The following is a 28,000-nucleotide window of genomic DNA, read 5'->3' as shown; positions in this document are numbered from 1 at the left end:
CACGTGACTGCCCATCTTTCGGAAACAACATCGGCCGTTGCTCGGGTAGCATAATTAATGCTCGGGCCCTTGGAAACAATCCAATATGGCGACGTCCAGGTGAGTGTACATTCAAAACAAATGTAAACGTAGCGTGGTCACTTTATCAAAATTTTTCAGTTAAATTGTTAACAGTTGAAGTGATACAAAGTTAAAACGATGTCGCTCGTTTCGTCCAACATACATGGAATGGTAGTGTTTGCGGTATTGTGAGCGACCAGTAGAAGATCGCCATCGTCGCGTCGTTCAGACTTCGGAACGCCAAGTGTATGATAAAGACCATGGAGGTAGACTGTCACCTTCACGACTTTTGTTGTCCATCGTATTCTAAACATAACGTAGAACCGACTCTCTATCACATTTAATGAAATTGGTGTTAATAGAAGTCCGTAGTATAATCTAGGCTTAACTATTTGGCGTTGACTCAATGATCAGATTATGAAAGTGGTGTATCAGTTCATAGACCTTCCGTTTTTAAAGTCTATGATCAGTTCAGCGAAGTCAGTTGTTTGTAACGGATGCCCGATACGTAACAATTCGATTGTGGCATACATCCATGATTCTAGCTGGACATCTGTATATAGACCTCGATGGTTTACTATGCAATAAATACAAAAAGCTAGAATATTGAATGAAATCGTAGACATTACAGTTGTCATTTCACTGGGAAGGAAAGTGCTTGGTTCAAAATGATACTAATATAGTACAGTTTCAAGGGGTAAGAAAAGAGATTGTTCTACCACAGTCCCTCTATCCACGGTGGAGAGGGACTGTGGTTCTACGCTCAAAAGTATGAGTTGAAACCTCATACAAATCAAAATCTGATGTACAACAACTCATCGCTGACGAGTCTACACCGCACTTGATACTCAGAGAGCAGAAGGACTACTAGCTATCCATACCCCTCCCTCCGTATATTCAGACATTTGTAACTATGGTTTTGTGCCTCAACTTGACACTCAAAAATCACATAAAATGATTTCATTGTTTTCGACATGATTTGCATGAAAAGTCTATGCATACAATGATGCATTGTGGATTCATCTGCTTCAGTGAACTCAGGCAATCCATGGTGAGACTAAACATCATACTTTTGCAAAATCAAGCAGTACTACAACAGCTAATGATAATAGGGAGTTAGCGTCAGTTTGTCAGAGTGTGTATGGCAAGAATTTGCCAGTGTATCTACATCTCTCAGTAGAAAGTTTCAAATTAAAGTTTAGCATTGATCCTTCTGAAACATTTGCCAGCTTCATTTGCTAAATTGACTGTACCACCTTCTTACAGTACATACACACTTTTATACAAAACTTTCCAACATCTGTAAGAATGCAAATAGTAAAAATCAATGTTTTTTATAAACAATGTGTCTTCTCAAATAACTCATTGTATTTCATACATGTAGGCATAGAACCACAAGGGATTGAGCACAAGACAGGTATATTCAAATATGTAACCTAGCAGCACAGTCAAAATGCCGACGGTGAATGGAAGCTTGCCCATCGGTGATCTCCCGACGAGGGACCAGTTTGCCAGTGTCAATATGGACTTACAGAGTGAAGCTGCTGCCCAATCCAAGGCAGAATCCAGCATGTCAGACGTTGAGAGATTTTCAAAGGGTTCTCCGATGACACAGTACAGCATGGGCAGTAAGTATTTTTAATTGTGTAGACCGGAAGATTTGTTAACCAAAAAAAGCAAGGAAAGGCCTGGAGTAACTTTACTCTAAACTTTTCACCACCCATCATTACCAATGGTAGTTGTTGACCTGTTTACAGAGCATATACATGTGAACAACTACATGTAGTGCGACAACTCTCTCTGTTTCTGGCCTTTGTGTCGTGAGTCGGGTTTCGTACAGGGCTTTACACAGTGAGTATATCTTAACAGGAAAGTGGTAGCTGGCCTGAGTAATACTACACTGCTTAGAGGCCCCGTAAGGGATTCTGACTTAATGGTACCTGCCGGCGAAGTTCTGCTGGGGTTAACGGCCCAACCCAGGCCAATAAAACACTGGGAGTCGTGTATTACAGCTCTCTGCCATTCGGCTTATATTCTTTAATGGTTAAATACAGCATTCAACAGGAACTACACAGCAACAGCTTACTGGAACTAAAGCAACAGCTTTACTGCTAAACTCTCTGCTCTCTAAACTCTCTGCTTACTTTACTCAGGATCGTACGTAGCTCCACTCAGCAGGGAATGAATGTCTGGAATGCCAAGTATGCCACTGGAACTATTGACAGCTACGGAGTACTGGAACGAACTGTCTGTTAAGACAGTCGGGCAAGGCTACAGCAGCAACACCAGAGTTTACGGTGATACTCTGGGAACAGGAACGAGCAGCACACAGCCATTAACCAAGTCCTTAACTGGACTTACCCCTCTGCTCTGCTTAACAGGAACCGGGTCTCAGTGGGGTTGGCTGTCGGCACACTGGCCGCTGGATCAATGCTGAAGCCCCTCGAGGCTAAGTCAGCAGCTGCTCAGGATATCTGCAAGCCTTGCCGCCGAGACGTCTGAGATGTCTCGTACTCATACAGCAACTCCGTTCTATCAGCAACTCCGTCTATCTGCTTACAAACTCTAAGTCCAGAGCTTAGAGATCTCTGCTACTACTGCTGGGCATAACAGCATTCTTCCCCTTTGCGTGGAGTAGCGCCCGATGCTAACTCAACAAAATCACACAAAACACTGGCTTAAGTATGACTTCTCCGCCAATCAGAAGCTACTTTTGCACACGAACAAAGCCTTAAGCCAATGACATACAATATCTTGCTCATTATGATTGCCTAATCTGTATATTAATATCCCTACTTAATATCATCTTAATACTAATACTGCCACGTTGGCAAAAACAACTGTCAGAAGAAGTGATAAATTACTACACACTCTAAGACAAAGAGACGCATTGGAATGCAGTCCAGTCATGTCATCGGATATGTCTACTGACCTCTTAAGTGCATGTACCAAGGACAGTACGCTACTCGATACTATAATTAAACGTAAACAACAATTAAAAGACACTTAACTAATTAAGAAACCATTACAAAGACGTTTACACATCCAGAAACGTCACATAAGCAACTCTGATCTTCCCGTCTGATTTTCTTGCTAAATAATTGGTAATTGACTGCATTACTCAGGGCTTGACAATTTTTTTTCCAGTTTACTTGTCCATGGGACAAGTGGATTTTAAAGTTCACTTGTCCTCACAAAAATTTTACTTGTCCTCTATTTGTATAATCAGGACAGCCACAATACTTGCGACAAATTCCGTAGCGGCTTTCAGGGCTTTCTTATTTTGGTAATTTTCGCCGATGTTGACGCTGATTTTTCTCAAAAGTTCACATTGAAGTAGCCCTGCAGTATGCGTACAGGTCTGTGTGTTCCCGGCGTTATCCGGCCTCGACCACAAGAGGCCGTATAACGCCGGGAACACACAGACCTGTACGCAGGGCTAACATTGAAGGTGCATATCATACATCGGCTTCTCATGTTTGGCAAGCATAAATGCTGTCTAAACAGATTTATCAGTTTCTGTCGCTAGTCGTCGTCATTTGGTTTAGCATTGCATGCGATCGGGGTGTTGGCAAGTGAAACTGTATCGGGCTCAGCGGAACCCACAAAATTTCCACAATCATTGTCCCCATCATGATCTCATCTGTGATGCGCCAAATAGTCCAAATGCGGTTGACTAGACTCGTGAGACCTTATCGATTCAATGTGAAACATGTCGCATCCGTCAAGAAAAGCATTTCGCTTTCCAAGTGGTTTGGCAATGGTGGGTATTTGAGACACGACGTACAGAACATTTTGGAACCGTCATATTTCAACCAAGTACAGAATATTTTGGAACCGTCATATTTCAACCAAGGCCACTGTGCTTTCCATTTCGGGAGATAACATCTACGGCATTTTTCCTCATCATAACGCTTATGTTTAGATCTTTTATTAGAAACATCGTTCTAATCATCACATCGAGTCGTCGATTCTCAGACGATCCCACTCACGCTGGCGCTCGTGGCGCAGTCGTAAATCATCACAACGTCGTTTCTCAGAGATACACAATGCCCATCGCGTAAACCACGCACCTCTTTACGGCAACAGCTTTGCTTGATTTTTGTTTAGGTCTGCGTATTGGAAATTATGCTCTGGCTCACGAAAATGAATAATGCCTTGTTTGCGTTAGTGCATGTATTACCATAAAATACTCATATGTACCGCGATCACTCCACAAACTATCTGTCAACAATGTTCGTCTACCTCGTGAGGCCACATAAATGATTTTGAAGTACAGCATGGTCGATCGCCGATAAGCAATATGATTAGGCTTTGCAATTTTTTACCTTATTTGTTCGGGCGGAGCAGTCAGCATACAACAAAGAAATGCTGCTTACGCCAAATTTTAAGCAGCTTTTTTAATTGGACGATGAAACAATTTCATGTCGATCATCGAAAAATTGCAACATTGTGTGAGTCGGCAAGTGAATCTCAGAAGAACGTCCCAGTTTTATCTAAAAAAAGTCAGTGATTGACATTTATTTTGTGTGTACGACAAGGCAAATAGGGCGACACGTGCACAAACCGCAACTCAGGTTCGCGTTGATTGCGCCAGAAGTTGTATAAACAACTTGTCTGGTGAGCGACCAGATTTTATTTTTGACTTGCCCGAACATAAATTTCACTTGTCTCGGGCGTCGGGCAATAGGAATTGTCAAGCCCTGCATTACTTGTCAAAGACCTGTACTTAATTATTTTGTGAAGACCCCTGTTCCCCTATCAACTTTGCCTAAGTGTTTGAATGGTTTTGACAGACCATAGTGCTGCATGGAGAGTATACATATGTGAATTGGTACATGTTTAGAGGATGAACGAGCACTCGTCGTTTGGCAAAGTGCAGTTACAATGGCTTATCAGTTTCCAGTGTTTTGCCAACTGCCTCAAAAAGACTTCCTTCTTCAAGAGCACAAACATCTTAGCAGATGTAAACAATTTTAATGAGGATTACAAAACCCCAGTTGGTGAGCAAGCAAGTCAGGGTTTTTGTGCTGAATTTTTAATGGAAGATTTCTGTCATCCACCAGCATCTAATTTATCAAGACTGGACACCAAAGCTGCAGCCAGAGATGTATCTGATGAAGACAAAATTGATGAAGAATCAAAAGGTAAGACATTCACTACACTTCCATTTATCTTTTCAAAAAAAATTTCCCCTTGAGACACTGTTGCATGCTTTAGTAGTTGAGCCACATATTTTTATACTTCAGCAAAAGTTGTTTTTGTGACTCTGCTGTAGCAAATGATGTTGTACACCACCGAGTTTTTTCTTGAAGTTAACATTTTGTAAAAAAATATGAGTCTTTGCCATATTCTATAGGAGCAAGTTCTGTGATTTTATAGTACATGAGTTTGTGCCAAACTCTTTATACTTGTGGTTCGGTTCGCATTCATATTGGCAGTAGATGTGATGTTTTACATAGAGGGCGCTGTCGACTGCCGATGACCATGGCATTCAAAGGGTTAAATTATTGGGAACAAATCATAATGGATTTTCTGACTGTAGCATCATTTTCTTTCACTGTCTGTAGATCAATTGTTTCCATTGCTGTCAGGATGGCCGAGACTGCAGGACAAAATATTCAGAAGGCGGGCGCTGTACTTCAAGAAACCCATGTCTGTCAGCATAGACACAGCCGTTGAACACATCCAAAAGTTACAAGACCGACTCGAAGAGTGGTCCAGGGATGTTGAAATGGAAGTCCTGAGTCGGAAGTCTACCAGCAGCAGGGCCACCAGTGCTGCAATCAGTGTCAAGGACATGGTTCCATCTAGAGTGCCATCTGCCTTGACAGAACCAAAGGCAGTAGGTGAGGCAGACTCTGTAGTATTTTACTTCCTCTCTGACCCCATGATCTAATTGACTTCACATGACATTGTAATGGAGAAGATGCTCAAAGGTTGGCTGTGACCAATTTTGACAGAATTTCATAGAAACGAAAACAAGAAACACCTTACTCTTCTGAATGTATTACAACTTTGAATGATTCAATCTGATTGGTGAAGAAGCATTTAGAATATCACCTTCTGGATTTCTTGAAAATCTATAATGATTTATTACTATCAAAGACAGCCCAGTTTTTAGCTTGATACAAAAGAGTATTGTTATGTAAGTTTTCCCCTTTAGGCTTTGAAATGAACTTGTTGAAAGTATACTCTGCAAACACCCCCAGTTCCCTGTATACAGGTCCAACTTTACCATAAAAAACAATGGATTTGGGACAAACCATGGTGGTGAAAGGGTTAAAGGGCCAGCAGCTTTAACTTTTGATGATTTATTTCAATATTTTTTATTTTAATATTAAGCATAGTTTCCTGTTAGACTCTGCAAAGCAAAGGACCAGTCTGTAGAGGTGTAGAGTGCTTTATCATTGTTGGCAAGTGAATTTCAATCTGGACAAGATTTGAAATGTAAACTATAAAAGTGCCTTTTGCTTGTGTGAACTTTGAGTTGACAAGCCGAAAAGTTGGTATTTCAACATGTTGAGAGTAGAACAAGAACTCAAAATTGACATACAAAACAACAAAACAAAAGTGGTGAAAAAATACTGTCAAAACACAAGATGTGTCAGTGACTTGTTCTGAAAGTAAAGTTCTATGATGTGAGTGCTGCCATTCTTAAGTGTGGTAACTCAAAGAATCCTTTTCCATGTGTACAAAAGATATCTTTCAGGTCAGAATCTGTGAAATTTATGTTACAAAATCAAGAAACAGTTGGAAACTTATTTTGTTGAAATGAAAATGGCAAGTGGTAATGCAAGTGAAAACAACGAAACATCATCTTGCAATGAATTTTTTTGATTTTCAGCATCTGGCCGTCGACACATCAGGTTTGCACCATCCTCTGCTGGTACAGTCTCGAGTGCGCCCTCAACGGCAGACTATGACCAGGGCCTGTCTATCTTTGGACAAGGTGCAATAATACCAGGTAAGAATGATTTGTTGATGTAGCTAATCAAATATTCAGTCATCAGTTCTCTTGTGTTAGATCTGGACTATGGAAATTAAGGCATAGTTCTACCCTAAGCCATGTTTAATCGGTGAATATTTTAGTTTGTAGACATAATACGTATATATAAATTAAGCATTTTAGGAATTAACTGAATAGCTGGCTGACGGAAATTCAGTTATTCACAATAATAGTGTCTGGTTGAAGTGACTGATGATGGTAGCCAAGGGTGTATCCAGTTTTCTAAAATCCAAAATTACTGACTTTTTGGGCCAGACTGATGTATTTGCCATTCCTATGGTCTGACAGACCTGTGAACACCAATACATGAATGTGATCAAGATATGCATGACAAGCAAACTGGTGGCTATACTGGCAGACTCATATTGATACTGTTTATGCCACTGCTGTATACATTATGCATTAACTCATTTGCTTTGCATCACCTGTACTCAGAGACAGAGACAGAATCTGTTGTAGAGGAGGAAGAATTGCCTCAGCTGGGGGCTGAGGAGGTAATCGATGAGGTGGTTGTACTGTTGGGGAGGTTGGAAACTGACCGGTGTGACTCTGAAGCCATGTATCAGGAGGAGAGAAGAAGAAGTGCAATGCTGAGTGCCAGGATTGATAAGTTAGCTGAGAAACGACTACATGAACTGCCACTGGCAGTGCAGAAAGGTAAGCAATGTGTACAAAGTGGTGTCACAGATTAAAACGACAGTAGGGATGCCGACATCATGCAAAGCTAAGATGTATTATGATTAAACATCATCCAAGTGAAAAGTAAAAAATTTGCATTGCCATCTCTCATCTCAAGTGCAATGATACAAGCATCACAAAGATTAGGCCCACTATACTACAGATTTGCCCACGGGTGATTAAACTCAAGAATAAAATCTACATGCACGCTCAGTCTGGAACATGTTACCAAGATGTTGGAGTTGTCTGCAAGTGATGGCATAGAAATTTCTTGAATTTTTGTCGTGGAAAATTGATGGGGTTTCTCAGAAAAGACATGTTGACCAGCCATATTCAAATAATGGTGAATGCTTTTGCCCCAGGGACTCTGAGTCTCCTCTCATGAATAATTGTCTGCACCCCAAGAATAAAAGGCCTCCCCCAAGGGAAGCCATATGTATGCCTTTGCCCTAATATTAGGAATCAAACTTACCTGACATTTCCACTTGCTAAATGCATAAAGATTATGCATATTTCACAAAACCATTCATAGGAATTTTGTTCGTCAAAAGCATGATAATGAAGGACTTATCAGACTGCAATAGGTGGATGAAATGTGTAAATGGTTGATAATTTTCAGAGATATTTTTTGCAACTCTTCACTCTCTCTAGGGCTTGGTATGTGTATGACATGCAGCACATTGGTACAGAAGGCTGTCCAACAGACATTTATGTCAGTGAAATGATATATCTTAGAGAATGTCCATCTAGACTTTTTTTTGTTCTCCCTTTCTCTCTGCAGAGCATGAGGCATGTGCCTTGGACATAAGTGAGTTGCAGTGGCACTGTTCATACAGAGGTAGACAAGAGGACAGAGTACGCAGCAAAGTAGAGATTGCTGAAGTGTTGAACTCAAGGCTCCTTGAAGACATCAGCTTTGTTAAAACTCATTCGTAAGTTTTCTGATGTCCTTTGACAGTCGTAAATGTGTAGTGTGTTCTGGAATGCTTCTCCCAAGGCAAGATTTCCTTGTCCCAGAGTGTTGTTTTGTAAAATGCATCCAAGAGGAAACCAGAAGATAACTAACTCTCCAAAGAGAGAGAGACTTCTGTGAACATCAGTTACAGCATTTTAAGGTACAGTACAGTCCACGCAGAACCCGTCACTGGTGCGGGAACAATGCCCGCATAAAAAGTGCATTGTGCGCGCACGAAACGAGCATCATTGCCAGCAGTATGCGGGCAGATAAAGTGCAGTGTGCCCGCAGTGTGCGGGCACGATTCGCGCATCGTCACTGTGCGGGCATTGTTGCAATGTGAGGCACATTCACACCTTGACCTTGAATGTATGGCTGAGTTGAACGCTGTTGCATGTGAATGTAAGTTGTAAGTTGTGAGAGATTCATTCTTGTGGACAAAAATTGCAACAAGTGGACGTACAAGTGGCTACTGTAGTGCTGGGTTTTGTCATCGGCTCAGCCGAACTTTGACCCATTGCTGATTGGGTGGGAGTTGCGACGTTTAGTGTCATTTACTAATACTAGAAAGATTTTAGGCCAGGGGTATCTCTTTACGTACAATGCATGATCTGTTCCTGTGAAATTGTTACTCTGACTTGGTGCGCTGTGAAGTTCGAGTCCGATCGAAAATTATCGAATTTCTCAAATAAAGATGACATCACTGGTCGTGAGACGTGGTGTTGAAGAAACTGACTGAGGCTGTGATGGTGACGATAGGTACATGTAAGTTGTTGCCATAACCGTAACGCATCGTAGAAGACAAGTCAACACAACAATAAAAATTCTCGATGTGTTTTCTATTTTTCAAAATGTGTACTTTATAACAGGAAGACGATTTATCATGGCAGAAGTGAATGCCTGTGAACTTTAATCACTCTAGTCTATACGAGCTCATATTCTTTTTTTCAATTGTCAAAAAAGACGATTTAGAACTAAAAATGCTGAACTTCTGTGACAGTTTCACGGCTTTCTTCCTCTTTTTCATGCCTAATCGTAATCGTGACACTCATTTTCGGTTCACATTATCATGTTTATTATGCCATGCAATTAAATGCAAGGAAGTCAGAAATAACGTTTCGTTGCTTACTCCCCTGTAGCGCGTCATACTTTCTCGATATACAGTAATCACGGTCCCTCTATCACAATGATATTACCGGTATGTACATGCAGGGGAGGTTGTTTTGTGTGACGCCTGGAAAGACCAAAATTCTACAAGACGCACACTCTTATATGGTTTGGTTTTTCCTTTCGATGTACGGAACGATTGAACTGAGAAGCACACAAATCGCGATTGAGGTTCTGCTTCGTAAACCTGTCCTCGTAAATTTCAATGATTTCACAAGCCGAACGTCTCTATCAGCATTTTTTCTAGCCAACTATCACTATTAGTGGCACAAATAAAATGAATAATGTGAGTGGAGTAAACTGACCATCTTCGTAAGTAATAACTTGAATTTTTTCCACAGACATGAAAACAAAATATTCGTTTTGGGCGACAGCGCTCGACTTGTTTTCTTGCCGATCATGCCGATGTTTACAAAGGGTGAAAGGTTGCGCGACAGTACACGTTGGTCGAACCATTATCTAAGTTGCGATAGGAAAATTTCCATGAAGTTTTGATACGTTCCTCGGATATGGTAGTCGATGTAGAGAAAGTCATGATCATCACACTGCCAACGCAATCATACAAACTACGGTGACACCGCGTAATTTTTCATCGCCACCGGTGCTTCACGATAAAGTCCAACATTAAAATTTGTTTCCCGGGTCATTACGACCATCTGAAAAAAACTACCGAAAAAATACGGCTTCTGCTTATATTTTACATACCGGTATGAGCTAATACCCGATAAGGTCCAATATTCAAATTGTTCCCATGCACTCCGAATGAAATCGGAGCCAAAAATCTTGAAAAAATATCACGTCTTTTTTGTGATAATGTCAGACAATACCATGCCAAAAAAGTCCGATATTCAAAAACTTTTCCAACCCAAACTTTTTAGTGACGAAAACTAAAACACTGTGCCAGTTTCTGATTGTATTTTCCGTTCGAGTCGACACCTTACGAACCGAATTTCAAATGTTTCCCGCCCCAAACTATTTGCTGCAGAAAAATATGTCTTTTTCATGTCGTGTTTTACGTTGATCAAATCAAACTCTGTAAAATACGCGCGGTGCAGTGTTCTAAATCGTACTCCTACTCTGAACATGCTGAACGTTATTAGTATATCACAGTGAAGTCTATTACGTCACCACAGGTCTTCAGTGTCGTTTTATTTTGTGACAGACAGTCGTTCGGGCGACGACATTCCCTCCACATCGAATAAGTATACATTGTGGAGGGACCGTGATTTAGGTACCAGAAGAACGAACTTTCCTGGTTACATTGTGAACAAAAGCTTGAGGCCGAAACGGGAAGGGTTGCCCGGGAAACACGTCAAATTTTGCTACACTGTCGTCCAGATGACCTTGAAGACTTGACGTGGGTTGCATGGCCACCCAGAGCAGACATTGTCCTCGGCCTATTCAATAGCGTCTACGCACTAATCAGCATGATCAGGCGATGGGTCACAAAGGTCATCGAAGTATGCAACAATTTACAGTAAAGATTCGCGTCGGCATGATTGTTTAAATAATTGCGATCACATTGCTGGTGTATACTATCAAGTTCGGAAACACTTTTAAAGGAATAAATATAATTTTTTTACAAAAATAATTCCGTAATTTTTTGAAGAAATCATAAATCCACGAACTTAACGTTTCGAATCTGCAACTGGGTTATTGTTTAGATGAACTCCACGCTGAAACATGGGTACTCTTACCATTGGCGGCATTTTCCCCACTGCCAACTTCAGTCATAACTTCAGTGCAATGGGTAGTCGTAACGAAAGAACGATGTCGCTTCTCGCATCATCGTGTCAAAGAACGCGACATTTTAGTGTTGAAGTAAAGCAGACGTATCACTACTTGTAGAAACACTAACGTACTGGATGTTTTTTGATAATGCATGCTGGTATCAGTCTTGATCCACGGATAAATCAGCACCAAAAAATTATCTAACTTTCCGAGGTTCGTGTTACAGTCGGTACGATTTAAAAATACTTGCGATTAAATCGTTGTTTGACGCAGTTTTAAATGTCGACAATGCATTTGACTATTCAAAAACTAAAAGAAATAAACGTTAATGTGCCACATAACAAGTTGGCCTTTTAAGGGCCACCAAATTTGAAGAAGGGATTACGAGTAAAAGTTTGGAATAAATGAGACTCACACAAGGATTTCAAAGATAATGTTTTTATTTCCACCCCCTAAAAATTAAAAAATCTGAACCGGCGATTGTCTGAATATTACACCTGATTAAAACTGCAATAAAAAGTTTTGGTCGGGGCGCTAACGCGGAGATGCATGTATGACACCAATTTTCACCATTCGGAGAACTACTGGAAATGTATTGTTTATGACACATTCTCCACGGGTTATGCGATTTATTGAAGAACATGTTCGTCGTCTTTGAGTTTGCAGAATTGAATAACGTTGACAGTATATAGCCTTGATATGTATGGGAAAATGTATGGTGCGTTTTTACACCGACAATGACAACTTTTGAGGTATTTTTTGCTATTTCCATCACTTTTTATGATTCGAATCTTTGGTTCAAAGTGAAAGTTCGGCATGTAAAATGTTTTATTGAACAAGACTGCATCGGTCAACAGTCAATGGCCTATACGTCGCATGGTCGCTATGGAAACCAGCACTTTCCAAGAATAGCAGGCGAATTCCTCGAAGCATTATGCTCCCATGGGACTTTGTCGGACCACGGTCCCACAGAGGGCTTTCAATTCGACAAAATGGAATTATTCACGTTTTTTATCTGTCACTTCTGAACGTCAAATACCGGTACATGTTGACCACGAAATTAGTTCAGTCAAGTCACTTCAATTTGTAAAGTTTGGTACATTTACATTTCAATGTATGTTTGACTCGTCATGAAACAAAGGTCGCAGTTCTTGTCGAAGGACGTTCACGCAGGAGACACATCGACTCAAGTCTACCCCGAAAATTTTGAACGTTTTTTAAAGCCGATAGACGCAAGTTGCTGTAAAGACCAGCAGCCCAAAACTGACAGAAAGAGTCTCAGATTTAATAGTATGTATCGCATCGATATAACTTTTAAAAAAATGTTATGCTTTTAACTTTCTACAAACTGGAGGGACGGTACATCGTAATACAATACAGGACCTGTATAAATGTTTAGAACTTCTGTCGTCATATTTCCCGGTCGGATAAAGCCGCCTGCTTTAATTCCCCGAAGAAGCCTAGAATTGTATTTTACACGATGACTACAGAGGCAGATTCGAACTTAGCGGTAGCCATATTTGCTTGGAAATGCCCAATCGGACAGGGCATGCAGTTTGCAGTCTGGATACTTTCGCGACTTATAGGTCATTTTGGAACTGGGTTTCTCGTTTCACATTCTGGCATCTCAGTGCCTGGTTTAGTCGTAGAATGTACTACTGACCCTCTTTCAACACAGTGCATGCGTGATGGCTCAGATATTTTTGAAAAGGGACACGCACCGGACAGACCGCGGATGTATTTTTGTACGTGACATCCATGGACCACGGTCCCTCTACAAAACTCGGACTTGGCATCTCAGCAAAATGGTTCGCCGATTCGGCTACCTTCGAAACTTCAGTTCGATTTTTTTTTTGGCGACAAACACGGCAGAATTAGCACGAAAAATCAGTAAGCCAATGAAAACACTTGCATTTTCCTACGACATCACCGCTGACTTTACTTCAGTATGATAGTGACTCGATATTGCTAACTGCAGTGTCTACTATAGACAGTCGGATCCAGAGCAAAGTCGTTCGTGTAATCGTAAAAAGTTCAGGACAAAAATACAAGCTGTTGATTTCAAAAACAAATTTTATTCCGATGCTAGTTGTTATTTCCTGGGCGCTCTCGTTTCCGTACCTGTGTAAAAAGGATGCGTTGTTTCAAATACAACAAATTGACCGGGCAACAATTCAAAACTTGTTATTCTTCACCCTCCCTAATATAAAATGGTTTACAATCTGGTGCTTCTATGTATCAGGTTTCGCCATCATGCTTTAGTTCATGTACGATGTCTACTCTACGGCAAATGACGGACAAATTCATTCAGAAAATTCCCCTGGCATATTGCATAACAATGTGGTCTGTGCCTGTGATATTACTAATACGTATCATGAACTTTATTTATTGTAAATGGCCACAATAATGTTCACTTGTTGCAATTTTTCACAAAGCACGTCCAACCACGGTCTACACGGCGATCCGTGAGAGGTCTAGTGTCGAGGTCCAGCAGAGTTTGAGGTTGATTTCTTCGGAGCTCTAGGCATACTGTACGTATGTGATAATATCTTACTGTGACCTGTCTACGACTAAGATTTTTTTATGGATTTTAGAGTCGCCTTAGGCAGACAAAGAGAGTTTGGAGCTGGTTTTAGGACTCAAGATTATTCAGTTACTCCCAGCCGCCGCTATTTCAGTTAGGCAAGTGTAGCAATGTTGTCACCGACAACTACCTCTGCGCGCACATTTTTTGAGTTCGATACCCGCATTGTGCGGGCACATTTTGTTCAGTGCGGGCACAGTGCTCGTAAAGTGCTCGCACAGTGCTCGTAAAATGCTGGCACTTCACACCCAATTGTGCTGGCATAATGCGCTAAGAGTGCTGGCATTGTGCTCGCAAAATGCCAGCACAATGACAGGTTCTGCGTGGACTGTACTGTAGTTTGCGCCTCAAAAATGAAGACTTAAATTTTTGCTCAAATTTTCCTGAAGCAAACTTTCAACCTTTCTCTTTCAAAATCAAGAATAAAGATTGAGGTCACCATCAACATTTTGGTAGTAGAGAAACAATTTACCAAATATTTACCAGTATTTGAAATTCAAAATGGCTGCCACGCCTGAGTTATCTCTATGAGATAAGATAAAATTTTCGATTTTCACAAAACTAAGCCAGTGAACATTTTACTTTACCAGTGTTTTTGCTAAGGTTGGGGAACATTGGTAAATGATTTTGGAACCCCGGTAACATTTCTACAGTCCCCTGATCTGATTGCATTGATATACCAAGGGAACCCTAGTAAAATGACTGGGGAACCCCGGTAACATTTACCGGGGTACCGGCCTTAATAAAACACTGTTTACTTACTCCAAGAGCTTCAAAGTAAGCCCCAACAAGCGGTAGACCAACAAAGAATTGTGAAAGGTTGAGACGCCGAATATCTCTCTGTGAGGCACACTCTACCGTAAACTTCATGTTTTAATAATGTAAGCCATAATGGGTCAAGTTCCTATTTTGCTTTTAGTTAGGAACGTGGGATAAGTTCAGGCGAAATGTTTGTTGTATTTGGTAATTTTAAGTTATGTTAGGAAAAGGATTAAAGTGACTTCTTCGATCAAAGATTAACTCACAGGTTGATGGCTGGTACAGATGATGAACAAGTAAAAATTGTCACGCCATTGGTGTGTTTTTTCATCCTTGTTTTATTTGTTCATTCTTTCTGTAGTATGCTAGGTTGAGGAAAGGTCCTCCCAATTACCTTTTTCACTCTGTTTTGCAATGCCAAACAACAACAGCGGACCCTTCAAACAGTGCAAAGTGACAAATTTTGTATTCAAAGACAGCAACTGTACTTAACTCATCTCCCTTTCTACTCCCTATGATTGTGCAACAGTTGCCCAAACAAGTACACTGAAGTGAAATTTAACTCAAGTTGTCTTGTCATTCACTGCACGTGTTCGTTTGTATTTTTTTACAGCCCTTTAGTGGAAGAAAAACTGGAATTAGAATTAGAGGCTATGCACAAGATACAACAAGCTCAGATGCAGGTAAGTTTAGTACCAGTAGTAGGTTAGTACATGTAGCTTGAAGGTCAAATCTTTGTTCACAAAATGTCTTGCAGCCAGTTAACCAGTGAGTACACACACTGATCAGCCAAGAGTGGGTAGAAAAGTTTAAACTTTGTCACTTAAATTTATACCTGCATATATGATAAACGGGAATGCAAAACATTTAAATATAATGTGAATGTGGTCATGAGGAACACAGTATTTAAATTAGAATACATACCGTAATCTTAGGCCGATTTGCTTGGCAGATTGCATTGTCATGCATGCGTATCAGACTTCAATCAGAAATGCCCTAGCATTCATACTTATGTAGGAAGAATAACTTGAAAGAAAACAGCCTTACGGTAATGTCACTTGTTGTGGGCTCCCTTGTGCTAGAGGCATACCAGGGGGCAATGTCATCACTCTGTCAATGTGTGTGTGTCAGTCTGTATGTCCGTTTGTCTGTCAACCGAATTCGCAGAGCTCGTAACTCAAAAATTATCGCACCAAATGTGATGAGCTTTATAGAGGAATGTTTGTATGACTGTCTTGAACTGAGTGGAATCTCATGGATCTGGCTTGCAGAATTATGAAAAAATTATTACACAGTTTTGATTTTTTTCATAAATTTCAAACAATTTCCATGATGACCTTTTTTTTCCATCGTCACAGCCATGTGACACAGGGGCTTGAAAGTCTGACTTTGATATTAAAGAATAGATATTGATAGTCTCGTCATAGAGCAGAGTCATCTTTTGCATGTTTTCTTGTGTGAAGATTTGCCAAAATAAGCTATGATAAACCATTGTTTTTACACATTTGTTTATTGTTTGTTTGTTTGTTTAAGACTCTGGATGAACTTGACAAGACGTATGAAAAACTACGACAAACTGAGTCCAAGTCGGCAGAGGCTCACGCGAAAGCTGAAATGGAAAGAGGTCACATAAAGAAAGAGTTAGACACAGTGAGACAAGCACTCCATGAAATAAGGTAAGTGTCAATCATTATACTGTTAATACCGAACGTTAGTTTTCTGCATCATCCTCTGCTTCTTGTTGGCAATACACGATGCAAATGTCCTTGTGTAACGTTTGTTATATTTTCATAACAACCTCGTATTATAGTGTAGTTGAATATTTCATACATGACACAAGATCTGCATGAAATAATGTCAGTGCTACATGTTTGCCCCTTAGCATTCTGAACCTGCAATTATGGAAATTTCTTCAAGGTACTCAAGTCAGCCCTATGCTATGATATGCAATACGTAAAAAACTCAACATATGTATATTCCAATGAAAGCATTTATCCACATGTATTTGTTTGTACCATTAAATGTGGTGTCTTCAATGGCCACTTTCCATCGAACACTGCACTTTTCAATAGTCAGAGTTCCACATTGCACATAAGTGCAGACCTGTTGGAAGATACCTGTTGCTGCTTTTGTGGTTTAAAGTAATAACAATTTAGTGAGTAACAAGCTCCATCTTTGTTGGAGCTTAACCTGTTCACCCCCAATTCCTTGTAAACAGGTCCATATTCACCATTGATAACAATGGGTTTGGGCCATACCATGGTTGTGGAAGGGTTAAAATTTCATGATGCCAGCTCATCCTTTGTTATGTTCTCTTTGCAGTACTGAGTTAGATGAAGCCAGGAAGACTTTTGCCAACTACACTCACCAGTGTGATATCTACAGAAGAAAACTTCAACAAAATGAAGAGGAACAACTTGTACAAGGTAGGATGCTTGATGCATCCAGAGACAGAATTTGAAAGTTCAAAACAGAAAACAGCTTCAGTTCACATATATAAATGTGCCTTGTAGAGATAAAACAACGGGGAAGATTGAGAAAGGTAATTAATAAGCAATGAGAAAACACAAAACCAGGTTTATATTACCACCTGTCTGTTTAGTAAACCATAACTTTTTTCTGTCCCTTTCATTCATTATCTATCAAGAAACCAAGAATGAAAACGCCAAGGTAGCCGAGAAGATTCAAGGAAAGAAAATGAAACAAGTGAAAGACAAGATAGTTGAAGCCGAGTTTGAACACAGAAAACTATCGGACATCAATAACAAAATGTCATCAGAAAAAGCAGAAAGGGTGAGTCAGGAGTGCTATAACCTTGATCAATTTTGTTTTAATTTCACCCTTTTCACCCCCAATTCCCTGTAAACAGGTCCATGACCACCATTGATAATAAAGGGTGTGGACTAAACCGTGGTGGTGAAAGGGTAAATTGCCTATCTGAAGTACTGACACATGTCAAGAAGCAGGTAGTCAGTGAGTAGCACTGAGGTAAAATCAGGATTATGTATGTATTGCCCTAATACCATTGAGTCAAGGAATCTGCATAGAGAATCTGTCCTGTTCTAAGGGGTCTGTATTTTCTAGTCATGACCTCATACAGACCCCTCAGCAGACTTCAGTTATTGGTGTGCTGTATTTTCAGAAAGTTGGCTTCAATAACTACCAGTGGCATGCCTACTCCCACCACATTTGTATCTCTACAATGAATGGCTGTCAAGCATCTGAAAAGAGTTCTGTTTTTTAAGGGAGTTCACGCCCCAAATATTCAGAAAGACTTCAACATTTTTCCAAACTTTCCTTAAGGAAATTTTCAACTCTTCCCTTTCGAAATCAAGAATGAAAATAAGGGGTCACCATGAAGAATTTCGTATTAGAGAAGCAAATTATCCCTAGCCAATAGTTGCTGACTGTAAATTCAAAATGACCATTATCCCTGTGTTAACTCTATGGAGAAAAATACAGTTTCTGATTTTCACAAAACTAATTTACTCCATGCGTTTCAAAATAACCCCACAAGTGGTAGACTAAAAGTATACTTTAAAAGTTTTAACCGTAGTATCTGTCCCTGAGACATATTCTGCCTTAACACAGAGATGTCTCTGCCCCCAGATATCAAATGTGAGGTTTGACCACAGTGACAGTAGATATTTTGAAACTGCATAGCTTAGTGGGGAATTGTAAACCCCTTTTACCACAAAAGAATCTCGGTTTCTCGCTTTTTAAATGGCCGTTTTCCGTGTTGACTTGTAGGAACACTTCCTGAGAACGGAAAACCTGGACATGGAAAGGGAAGCACAGGCCAACCTGACAAAGCTCAGGGAAACACAACAGTTCAACAAAGAAATGAAAATGGAGATAGAAGATATTGATGAAAAACTTGCTGACTGGTAAGTGATGGATAACAAATAGCTGACAAAACAATCTGATATTAGCTATCATTTTCCATTCTCTTGAAATGGGTCCACTCCTTGATGTTAGTATAAATAAAGTATTTAAAGATGTGTTTGAGCCTTGGTAAAAACAATGGGTCCAATTTCGCTTATGGCAAGAAATCTTATAGTCTTAGGGTGCCTTAGAGAAGTAGACAGATATCCCATAGGATGATGTGTATTTGCAATACACCACAGCAGGAAACCCAGTGATCTTCAGTCCCGCCAATACTTGTACGTACCTCATGTGAGGCAGACACCTTACATTATACCTGACTTTAGTGGAAATATTACTTGTAAAGATATCTGATAGAAATAATTTCTGGTAATAGCTTTTCAGTGTGAAAGGGGATGAACTTTGAAAATACCTATCACAAATTGGACATAATGATGTTGAAAATTTATAGATTTTACTTTTGTCTCCCATACTAATTTGTCATACTTGGCATTAGAAGCTGTTTGCATTAGTTTGTGTATTATGCAAGGGTGTACGTCCTTGGAAAGTCCATAAAAGTCCTTAAATTTTAAAGCGCTCTTGAAAGTCCATGAATATTCCTTGAAAATGGAACTGAGTTCTGGAAAGTCCCAGAAAATTGATAAGCCACCTATGATTTTCAATAACCATGAAACGATCATCCATGATATTTGCAAAAATGATATGTGAATAGATCATCGAGAGTTTGTAACAATGATATATGGAAAATTGTATGTACAACCCCTAAACATCCTTGAAAATTGCTGAAAATGTCCTCAAAAGTCCTTGAATTTTAAAGTGACTTTGAGTGTACTGACTCTGACTTGCGTATGTATATTTTTTGTATACAGTGGGAGGCAGAAAATAGCAGATGTGAAAAACATGGAGAGAATTAAAAGAGAAATGGGAAAAGTTGAGCAGCAGTTGAAGATCACACTGGACGAACACAAGAGAGTTGACACCATCAACAGAGCAATACGAGAAAAGGTCATGAAAGAGGAAGAGAATATACAAGGAAGTGAAGATCAACTCAGGGTGAGATAAAGATTCTAACGTGATCATTGCCATTACAGAAGCAGCAGATGGGTGTCTGTTCCAGACCCTTTATGTAGAGATCATAGTTTGTGTATGTGTTGAAGGGCCAGTAGCTGTACACCATTGTATTTTGAATATCAATGGTATCTCTCGTTCTATTCCAAAGCATGTTGTAAGACATACTGTTTAGTTTGTCAATATAGGGTTTACAGGTGTAAAATGCACTGTTATTATTTACATTTTGAATTCCAGTCCATAATTCACTTGTCAACAATAACAATGCAGTGTACACTTAGTACAGGCTTAGTTGACAAGCTTAATACTGTGTATCTCACAACATGCGTTGGGGAGTCGAACAAGAAACTGTACCGGTAGTTAACATTCAAAATAAATATTGCGAAAAAAGTCATCAGCAGTTACAGCTACATGTACTGTCCCTTTATATTGAAATTCATGAGTTCTTGTATCTATCCACTTTGAAAAGCAAGGAGTATGTGAGAGACCAAGGCTGACTGAAGCCATAGATTCTTTCATAATACTTTTTTGTACAGTGGTGTGGAGTTTAGTGACTTTTGAAGACCATTTTAATAACTTTTCTGGTGAGTTGATTGACTGGACAATAAAATTATAGCCAAAGTTACAATGATTGGCTTGTGAAAGAATGTTCATTGTAGCATTGTTTTAAATGTGTGTTTTCGAATTAGGCATTCACTGTACAGTACTTGAATTACAGGAATTACCGTGATTGGATTACACTGTGCATAATTAATCCCAGAGGGCAAAGGTCAATATCTGTATTGTTTTCAGGCATCACATTTCAGTACATGTATCACATACTCTAGCAACCTTATGACACTTAATAATGTAGTATGCACCTCAAAAGTGAGACATAAAATTTTTGCTCAAACTTTCCTCAGTGAAACTTTCAACCATTCTCTTACCAAATCAAGAACAAAAGTCATGGGTTACCTTGCAAAGTTTGGTACTAGAGGAACAAATTACCTAAAATCTGCCGATGTTTGAAATTCAAAATGGCTACCATCCCTGTGTTAACTCAAAGATGAAAAAACAAAACTTTTGATTTTCATCAAACCAAGAAGGTGAAAATTTGTTCTTACTCCAAGAGCTTTGAAATGAGCCCCATAAGTGGTAGATCAGAAAAGAATTGTTAAAATTTGAGTCAAAATATCTCCCTTAGGAGCATTCTACCTTATGACAGATATAAAGCATTCACTTATGAAGGGAGTTTTATGTAAGCGCATGAACCAGTCTTTTCAAGTTAAATTTTTTTTTTATACTAAGTAATGGTGTTTTCTAAACTGCATTTTCATGATAGGCAACATCAGATGCTTTGAAGAAACAGCTGAAGGATGAACAACACTCTCGGACGGTGCTCCAAGCCAGAATCACCTCTGACACGGCAGAGTTGCAGAAACTACAGCAGGACGCCAAAAGGAAGAGGATGAAAGTCACCAAGAAGGCGGACGAAACCGACAAGGTCGTCAGCCACGTCTTGAAGCAGGTGGAACATCTCAGGAAGATACACGCTGACAAACAGAAGAGAATCCACAATCTTGAGGAGAACCTGAACAATCTGCAGAAAAGATACAAGGACACTGAAGAGTTTCTTCTCAACAAGAAGAATGTCCTTGAACCAAGACATAAGGAATTAAGTGTATGATATGTTTTTCGTCACTTGCCACTGTACTGTCTAAAATTTCAACATTATATTCCTGTGTAGAAGAAAATTTAAACTCTGCAGACTTGCAATCATGTGCATAACATCAGTGTTTTTACCAGTCGTTCCATCAAAGTAATCAAGTGGTCCATTTCCATGATAAATATATGTTATGGAAAGTATAATAATATGTATTTTTGAATATGGAAATCAAATGATAACGATATTTATAATCATGGGAGAATTTTCGTTGGCCTATGTGATCTATATGGTCAAATTGAAAGAGTGGCTGTTATATCAAATTCATTCACGATAATTCTTAATTTGTTGCTTCGACAGTGACAGCATCCTAAACAGATCATTAATCGCTTCAACCCCATTTTCCTGTACACAAGTCCGTAGCCTCCATTGAAAACTATGGGGATCAAGACAAACCATTGTAACAAAAGGGAATCTTTTTTTTGCAGTGAATAGATGTTGTGTTATTGTTTTGATAGGACGGTCATGTACATTGTTGCTATCATTTCAGACTGAGATACTGAATAAGAAGAAGCGACTGGATTACATGGAACACAGGACAGAGGTCATCGGCAAGAAAATAGATGAAATGCAGTCTTCGGCTGCCATCATGAACAAAGTTTTAGTCAAAACTGAAGAGGAAATTAAAGATCTGAGGTTGGTAGATTTGACACGTTATCTGTCTTTAGTGTAGCAATATTGGTCTATATACGTGTACCTACAGACGTCTTGATTATTTTACAAATATCTTCGTATGATTTTATCTATTAGCTTTCTTTTATCTATTGACTATCTATTTAACCGTTCTGTATTTCATGAACCGATACAATTGTAGACATATGCATTTTCTCATGGTGAGTAACCTTTGTGCATACTGGAGCTCAACCTGACTCATGACTTGCACAGACAACAGAGACAATCTTAGGATCTTCAACATTGCATGTTCGTTTAGACTACAGTATGGTAAACTGTGGACACTATTTTATCTCTCTGGACTGAAAGCAAACAACCAAAATCCTGAATCAAAATAATGGAATAATGAAAAACCTACATGTATCATCTTAGATTGCATATTATGCGGTATTACTATTATGCATCCCTGTTGCTCTACTCTGTGATCATACTGCTCTGCCACTGATCCCCCCCACACACACACTCTCTCTATCCATCCATCCATCCTGCCTCCTCTCTCTCTCACACATACACTTACATTTCTTCTGATGCTACAAAAAAATTCATTCATTTCCCTTTCAGTGAAGAGTTGGAAGAGGTGACCATACAGTTAGAATTTGGTCAGAAGATGCAGGAAGAGCTGAAGCAGTCCCTGCATGATGTCCAAAAACGAACCACAGACATGTCGCTAGAGCATGAGAAACATTTGAACGAAAGAGCCATTGTCCTCAATGACCTTGAGGTAAGAGAAAAAAATATGGAAAAAAAGATCTGGGTAATGTCACTGGTTGGTGTGTGTGTGTGTGTGTGTGTGTGTGTGTGTGCATCAAGCGTCCAGTTGTAGGTCTGTAGTGCCAAGATGTTGTGTTTTGTAGTGTCTTTTGTTTTTCATACAACCTTCATTGTAAATAATTTGCACACAAGTTGCAATGATGCTTGGTTTTGCAGACAATCTTAATAAATCGTTAGTGCTAATGCAGACTATCTTAATAAATCGTTAGTGCTAATACTCGTTGAAAATTAATCCTCATTTTGTGTCTATTTCTTATTGCTAATGTAATTCAGTATCTTCACTGTTGGGGGCTTAATTTACTCTCATTGATACAATTTTTTTTGCACAGGCAAAATTAGAGAAGAAGCTAGTTGATAACAAGGAGCTAGCCCACCAGTACAGACTACTGCAAGAGAAATTGATACTTGCTAAGAATAAAGTATTGTCTGAGTTTGATGATAGAATTCGATATGAAGCCAGTCTCAAGGATCACAAACAGGTAAGCTGTTTTTACAGCCATCTTAATGTCAAACTGATCAGTAACCCTGGGTGTTTAGCTTAATGATCACCAGCTGCCCTGCAGACTGACAATGTGGTATTGTGACGCATAGTAGCTGGGCCACCCCAGTAGCCATCTTAAAGTGGCTCTCCCACTTGGTAACATTCTTAAAACACATTTTTTTAATGCCAACGGTCCATATTTGACGTGGCGACTGCGCGCGGATCGCAAGATATCGATAAAAACATGTCCTCTAAAGAGTGAAAGTTTGAATTCTGGTGGCCCACCTAAATTCAGCTTCGAAACATCAAACGTTCGGCACTTGGGTCGTTGTCAACTAAGCTATGGAGTACGAGTCTACGCTGATGCTGCTGTACGCCACAGTACCACTCGCGTCAGTGATCGGTCATACCCCATGGGAGAAAGCCGAGTCTTACTGATTCGGCAAAAAAATGATAAACAAAGTTTGCTGATTCAACCAGAATTCGCATAGATGACTAGCACAGTTACGTGCGGTTGATACATAGCGGCCGCTGTGTGGTATGCATAGACGCATACCACGCAGCGGCCGCTATGTATCAAACCACGCATAACTGTGTGGCAGACGAGAAAATGTAGTCATCAGAGGCGGCTAATATTTTACACGTAAAATCTGATATCTATGTGGTATTGGTTAAAAATATAATACAGCTGATTAAGAATAATGAAAACGACAAAAACTAAGGAGAAGTTTTAAAAAAAACTTACCTGAGGTAAAGCCATAATGCAGTATATAAAGTCTTTGCAGTGGGAGGTAAAATTGCGTCGTTCGAACTTATTATGGACTCCTAGAATATCGTCAATCAGCACAACAACAAACCTTCGGGGGATTTCAGGTCATAATCAGAAACGATCGTAAAACTTCGGGATGTGAAAAATATGCTCGGGAAATGACATGGTTTTATCGATATCTCGCGATCCGGGCGCAGTAGCCACGTCAAATATTGACCGTTGGCATTAAAAAAATGTGTTTTAAAAATGTTACCAATTGAGAGTGCCACTTTAATCCTCTTTCTCCCAAGTTGTATCTATTTCTATTGATACCCGCATGACCTTACATCCTGCTATTTCTTGTTGGAAGTGATCGCCAGTTGTGTTGAACATTTTCCGTAACAGACAACCACGTTTGCTGAACTCTAAAGTGAATATTTCTAGTTTAGTGTATTGGGGCGAAAACAAGTAATTTCCTCACAACAAAATGTTGAATCAAAACGATACATGCCATCAAAAAAAAGTTGGATGTAAGGTCAGCCAGGGGTCATGAAAATGGCACATTCTGGTATGCTATCATCAATAAAGTAAAGATGAACAACACAGGGAGGGCCCATAACTCCACATTTTGCTCTTTCACAGTGTGGTTCAAACTCATGAATGTAAATTCAAAAATGGAAATAAGCTATAACACACTTCTTATAACAGGGACTCTCACCTACCAACCAAAGCCTCAATTGCTGTTACAATTAAAGAATTGGTGTTCATAATGTTAATTTTGTCATCATTTCTTTCCTTGAAGTTCATGAACTTATGAATAACGCTATTGCTGTTTTTTTACTCACAACAGTTGAATGGGCTACAAACCAGACTACATGCCGCACTGTTGGTCTACTACAAGATCAGAGGGTTGTTCAACGAAGCCGAGTTAGCCAAGTTTGAAGCCATATCACAGAAGAACGGCTCCCGCATCCAGTACCTGCAATCGGACATGGACCAGGCCATCTCCACCATTGCCAAATTCCTCAACGACCAGATTGACGGCACGGCAGCTGCCATGGTCACCCAAGCCGCCCGGGCTGCGCTGTTCGAAGGCAGTGAACCAAAGGTTGCTGCTAAGCCAGTTGAGCTGAAATCTGCTTTGAAGCGAACAGTTACGATATCGTAACAAAGACCCGCAACCCCTACCAGTGTAGTTACTTAGAATAATCCAGTGACATATATGGGCATTGTACCCTTATATGGAGTTGATGAAAGGAATTATTTGCTGTGAACATTGCAATGCAGCAAAAAGAGTATGATGTGTGTAAATACTTCATTTATTTTTGTCTCCATTTTATGAGCACTGTAAAAATTGCAAACAAGTAAATTGAAACAGGTAACAAATCATGATACAAAGTGAAACAGTGGTCTATTCTCAAATTTTCACACACTGTTCATTATGGACTGTAACAGTTGTTTGGAATAAACCAAAGACTTGTTTCAGCAGTCATCAAAATATTTCTGAATCACTCTTGTAATTGCTGAGAGAAGTATTGTCATTTAACCAAAACACCTGCATCAGGAAAGCGTCTTACTATTCCACAGACCGTTCATATTTATTAGTCCCCACGGACACCGTCCGGGGGGACTTATAGGTTTGGTCATGTCCGTGCGTGTGTGCGTCCGTGCGTGCGTGCGTGTGTGCGTCCGTGCGTCCGTCCGTCCGTTCACGCAGATATCTCAGAGATGCAAGAAGCGATTTCATTCAAACTTGGTACAAGGATTACTTCATATGTCATACAGATGCACGTCGATTTGTTTTGTGATACGATCCAATATGGCCGCCAGGCGGCCATTTTATTACGATTTTTTCATGTACAGAGCCATAACTCAGAAATGTTTCAACCGATTTTATTCAAAGTTGGTACAAGGACATTGACCAATGTCATAGATATGCACGTCATTTTGTTTTGTGATACGATCCAATATGGCCGCCAGGCGGCAATTTTATTACGATTTTTTCATGTACAGAGCCATAACTCAGACATGTTGCAACCGATTTTATTCAAAGTTGGTACAAGGACATTGACCAATGTCATAGATATGCACGTCATTTTGTTTTGTGATACGATCCAATATGGCCGCCAGGCGGCCATTTTATTACGATTTTTTCATGTACAGAGCCATAACTCAGACATGTTTCAACCGATTTTATTCAAAGTTGGTACAAGGACATTGACCAATGTCATAGATATGCATGTCGATTTGTTTTGTGATACGATCCAATATGGCCGCCAGGCGGCCATTTTATTACAATATTTTCATATACAGTGCCATAACTCAGACATGTTTTAACCGATTTTATTCAAAGTTGGTACAAGGACATTGACCAATGTCATAGATATGCATGTCAATTTGTTTTGTGATACAATCCATATGGCTGCTGTGTGGCCATTTTATTACGATTTTTTCATATGCAGAGGCATAACTCAGGGAAATCTCAACCGATTTTATTCAAAGTTGGTACAAGGACATTGACCTATGTCTTACATATGTACGTCAATTTGTTATGTGATACGATCCAATATGGCCGCTAGGCAGCCATTTTATTACGATATTTTCATGTACAGAGCAATAACTCAGACATGTTTCAACGGATTTTATTCAAAGTTGGTACAAGGAGATTGACTAATGTCATACATATGCATGTCAATTTGTTATGTGATACGATCCAATATGGCTGCCTTGCGGCCATTTTATTACGATTTTTTTCCTGTCGAGGGCCATAATACTCTAAGGCATATCTTAACCGATTTCATTCAAAGTTGGTACAAGGACATTAACCTATGTCATACATATGTATGTCAATTTGTTTCTTGATATGATCCAATATGGCTGCATGGCAGCCATTTTGTTACAATTTTTTCGTGTCCTTAGCCAAAACTTGGGCATGTCTCAATTAATGAAGAGGACTCTATCCTCTTAGGACATGTAATCAAAGTACCCATTAACAGTGGGGACTGTGTCATCAACGATGACTTGTTTCACAAGGAAATGGTGTGAAGCCGAGAATGGAGGACAGCTTACATTTTACGAAATACTTGAAAGTGGAAAAAAGGACATCTGAAAATGCTGAAAATATGCTTTTATATCAAGAAATCCAAGGCTTGCTTGCATATCCCCATAACATCTGCAGCATATATTGACAGTTTATTTGCAGGCATTGCGATGAAATGATCCGTCCATGTTGCTGTGTTATGGAGGCAGACTCATGAGATACATGAACAACTATGGCTTGGTTGTACAGCTATTGCAGTGCACTGTATTTACTGTATTACAGCTGTGACTTTTCTTTTGAGGCCAAGAATGCATTCAACCGTTTGTGGTGATGAATTTCTGTGTGCTGCGGTGACCCTCACTCCCAAAGGGCCATTTCATGTCTGAGAAATTACATTGCTGTCCACTGAATTTAACTGATTTAACATTTCTTTTCCAAAGTATTTTTATGACTTTTCTGGTTCCACATTGATAATAATATATAGAAATTGTGTATGTCTCCAAAACATACCTACATTACTTGTACCAACAAGATGATTTAGCATTGTTAGTTTTCAACATACATGTAACCATTCCAAAATAAAATCTTTGTACATAATTCACACATACATGAAATGCTAAAACCTTTCTTAAACCAGATATCATTATTTAACTGTAAATATTAAAAGACATTGTTTGAAACTCGTTTTTG

At 39.5% G+C, this 28,000-nt stretch overlaps 1 protein-coding gene across 2 annotated transcripts; it reads left to right on the top strand.

Moving 5' to 3' along the window:
* Positions 1-27,993, top strand: LOC139133234 (coiled-coil domain-containing protein 178-like). Of its 2 annotated transcripts, none has more exons than XM_070699729.1 (18): positions 1-99; positions 1,445-1,688; positions 5,127-5,207; positions 5,631-5,909; positions 6,908-7,027; positions 7,505-7,726; positions 8,529-8,679; positions 15,557-15,626; positions 16,477-16,619; positions 17,266-17,369; positions 17,591-17,736; positions 18,694-18,830; positions 19,698-19,881; positions 21,218-21,556; positions 22,089-22,234; positions 22,832-22,991; positions 23,371-23,520; positions 25,121-27,993. In XM_070699729.1, the coding sequence occupies exons 2-18, from the start codon at positions 1,514-1,516 to the stop codon at positions 25,436-25,438; spliced, it is 2,925 nt and encodes a 974-aa protein (XP_070555830.1). In that variant the 5' UTR covers positions 1-99; positions 1,445-1,513; the 3' UTR covers positions 25,439-27,993. The 2 variants fall into 2 exon arrangements, with proteins under 2 accessions (XP_070555830.1, XP_070555831.1); XM_070699730.1 differs by lacking the exon at positions 1-99 and adding an exon at positions 150-326.
* Positions 27,994-28,000: the final 7 nt, after the last annotated feature.

Source organism: Ptychodera flava, chromosome 5 (assembly GCF_041260155.1).
Source record: "Ptychodera flava strain L36383 chromosome 5, AS_Pfla_20210202, whole genome shotgun sequence".
Lineage (NCBI taxonomy): Eukaryota > Metazoa > Hemichordata > Enteropneusta > Ptychoderidae > Ptychodera > Ptychodera flava.
The sequence above is the reverse complement of the archived record's forward strand: the minus strand, read 5'-3'. Positions and strand labels throughout refer to the sequence as shown.

Excerpts from the sequence above, each read along its gene's own strand:
- LOC139133234 (XM_070699729.1), top strand. The coding sequence starts at position 1,514 with ATGCCGACGGTGAATGGAAGCTTGCCCATCGGTGATCTCCCGACGAGG. Across the intron at positions 5,208-5,630 it reads AATTGATGAAGAATCAAAAG|ATCAATTGTTTCCATTGCTG; the intron begins GTAAGACATTCA and ends CACTGTCTGTAG. Across the intron at positions 17,370-17,590 it reads AGAGGAACAACTTGTACAAG|AAACCAAGAATGAAAACGCC; the intron begins GTAGGATGCTTG and ends TTATCTATCAAG.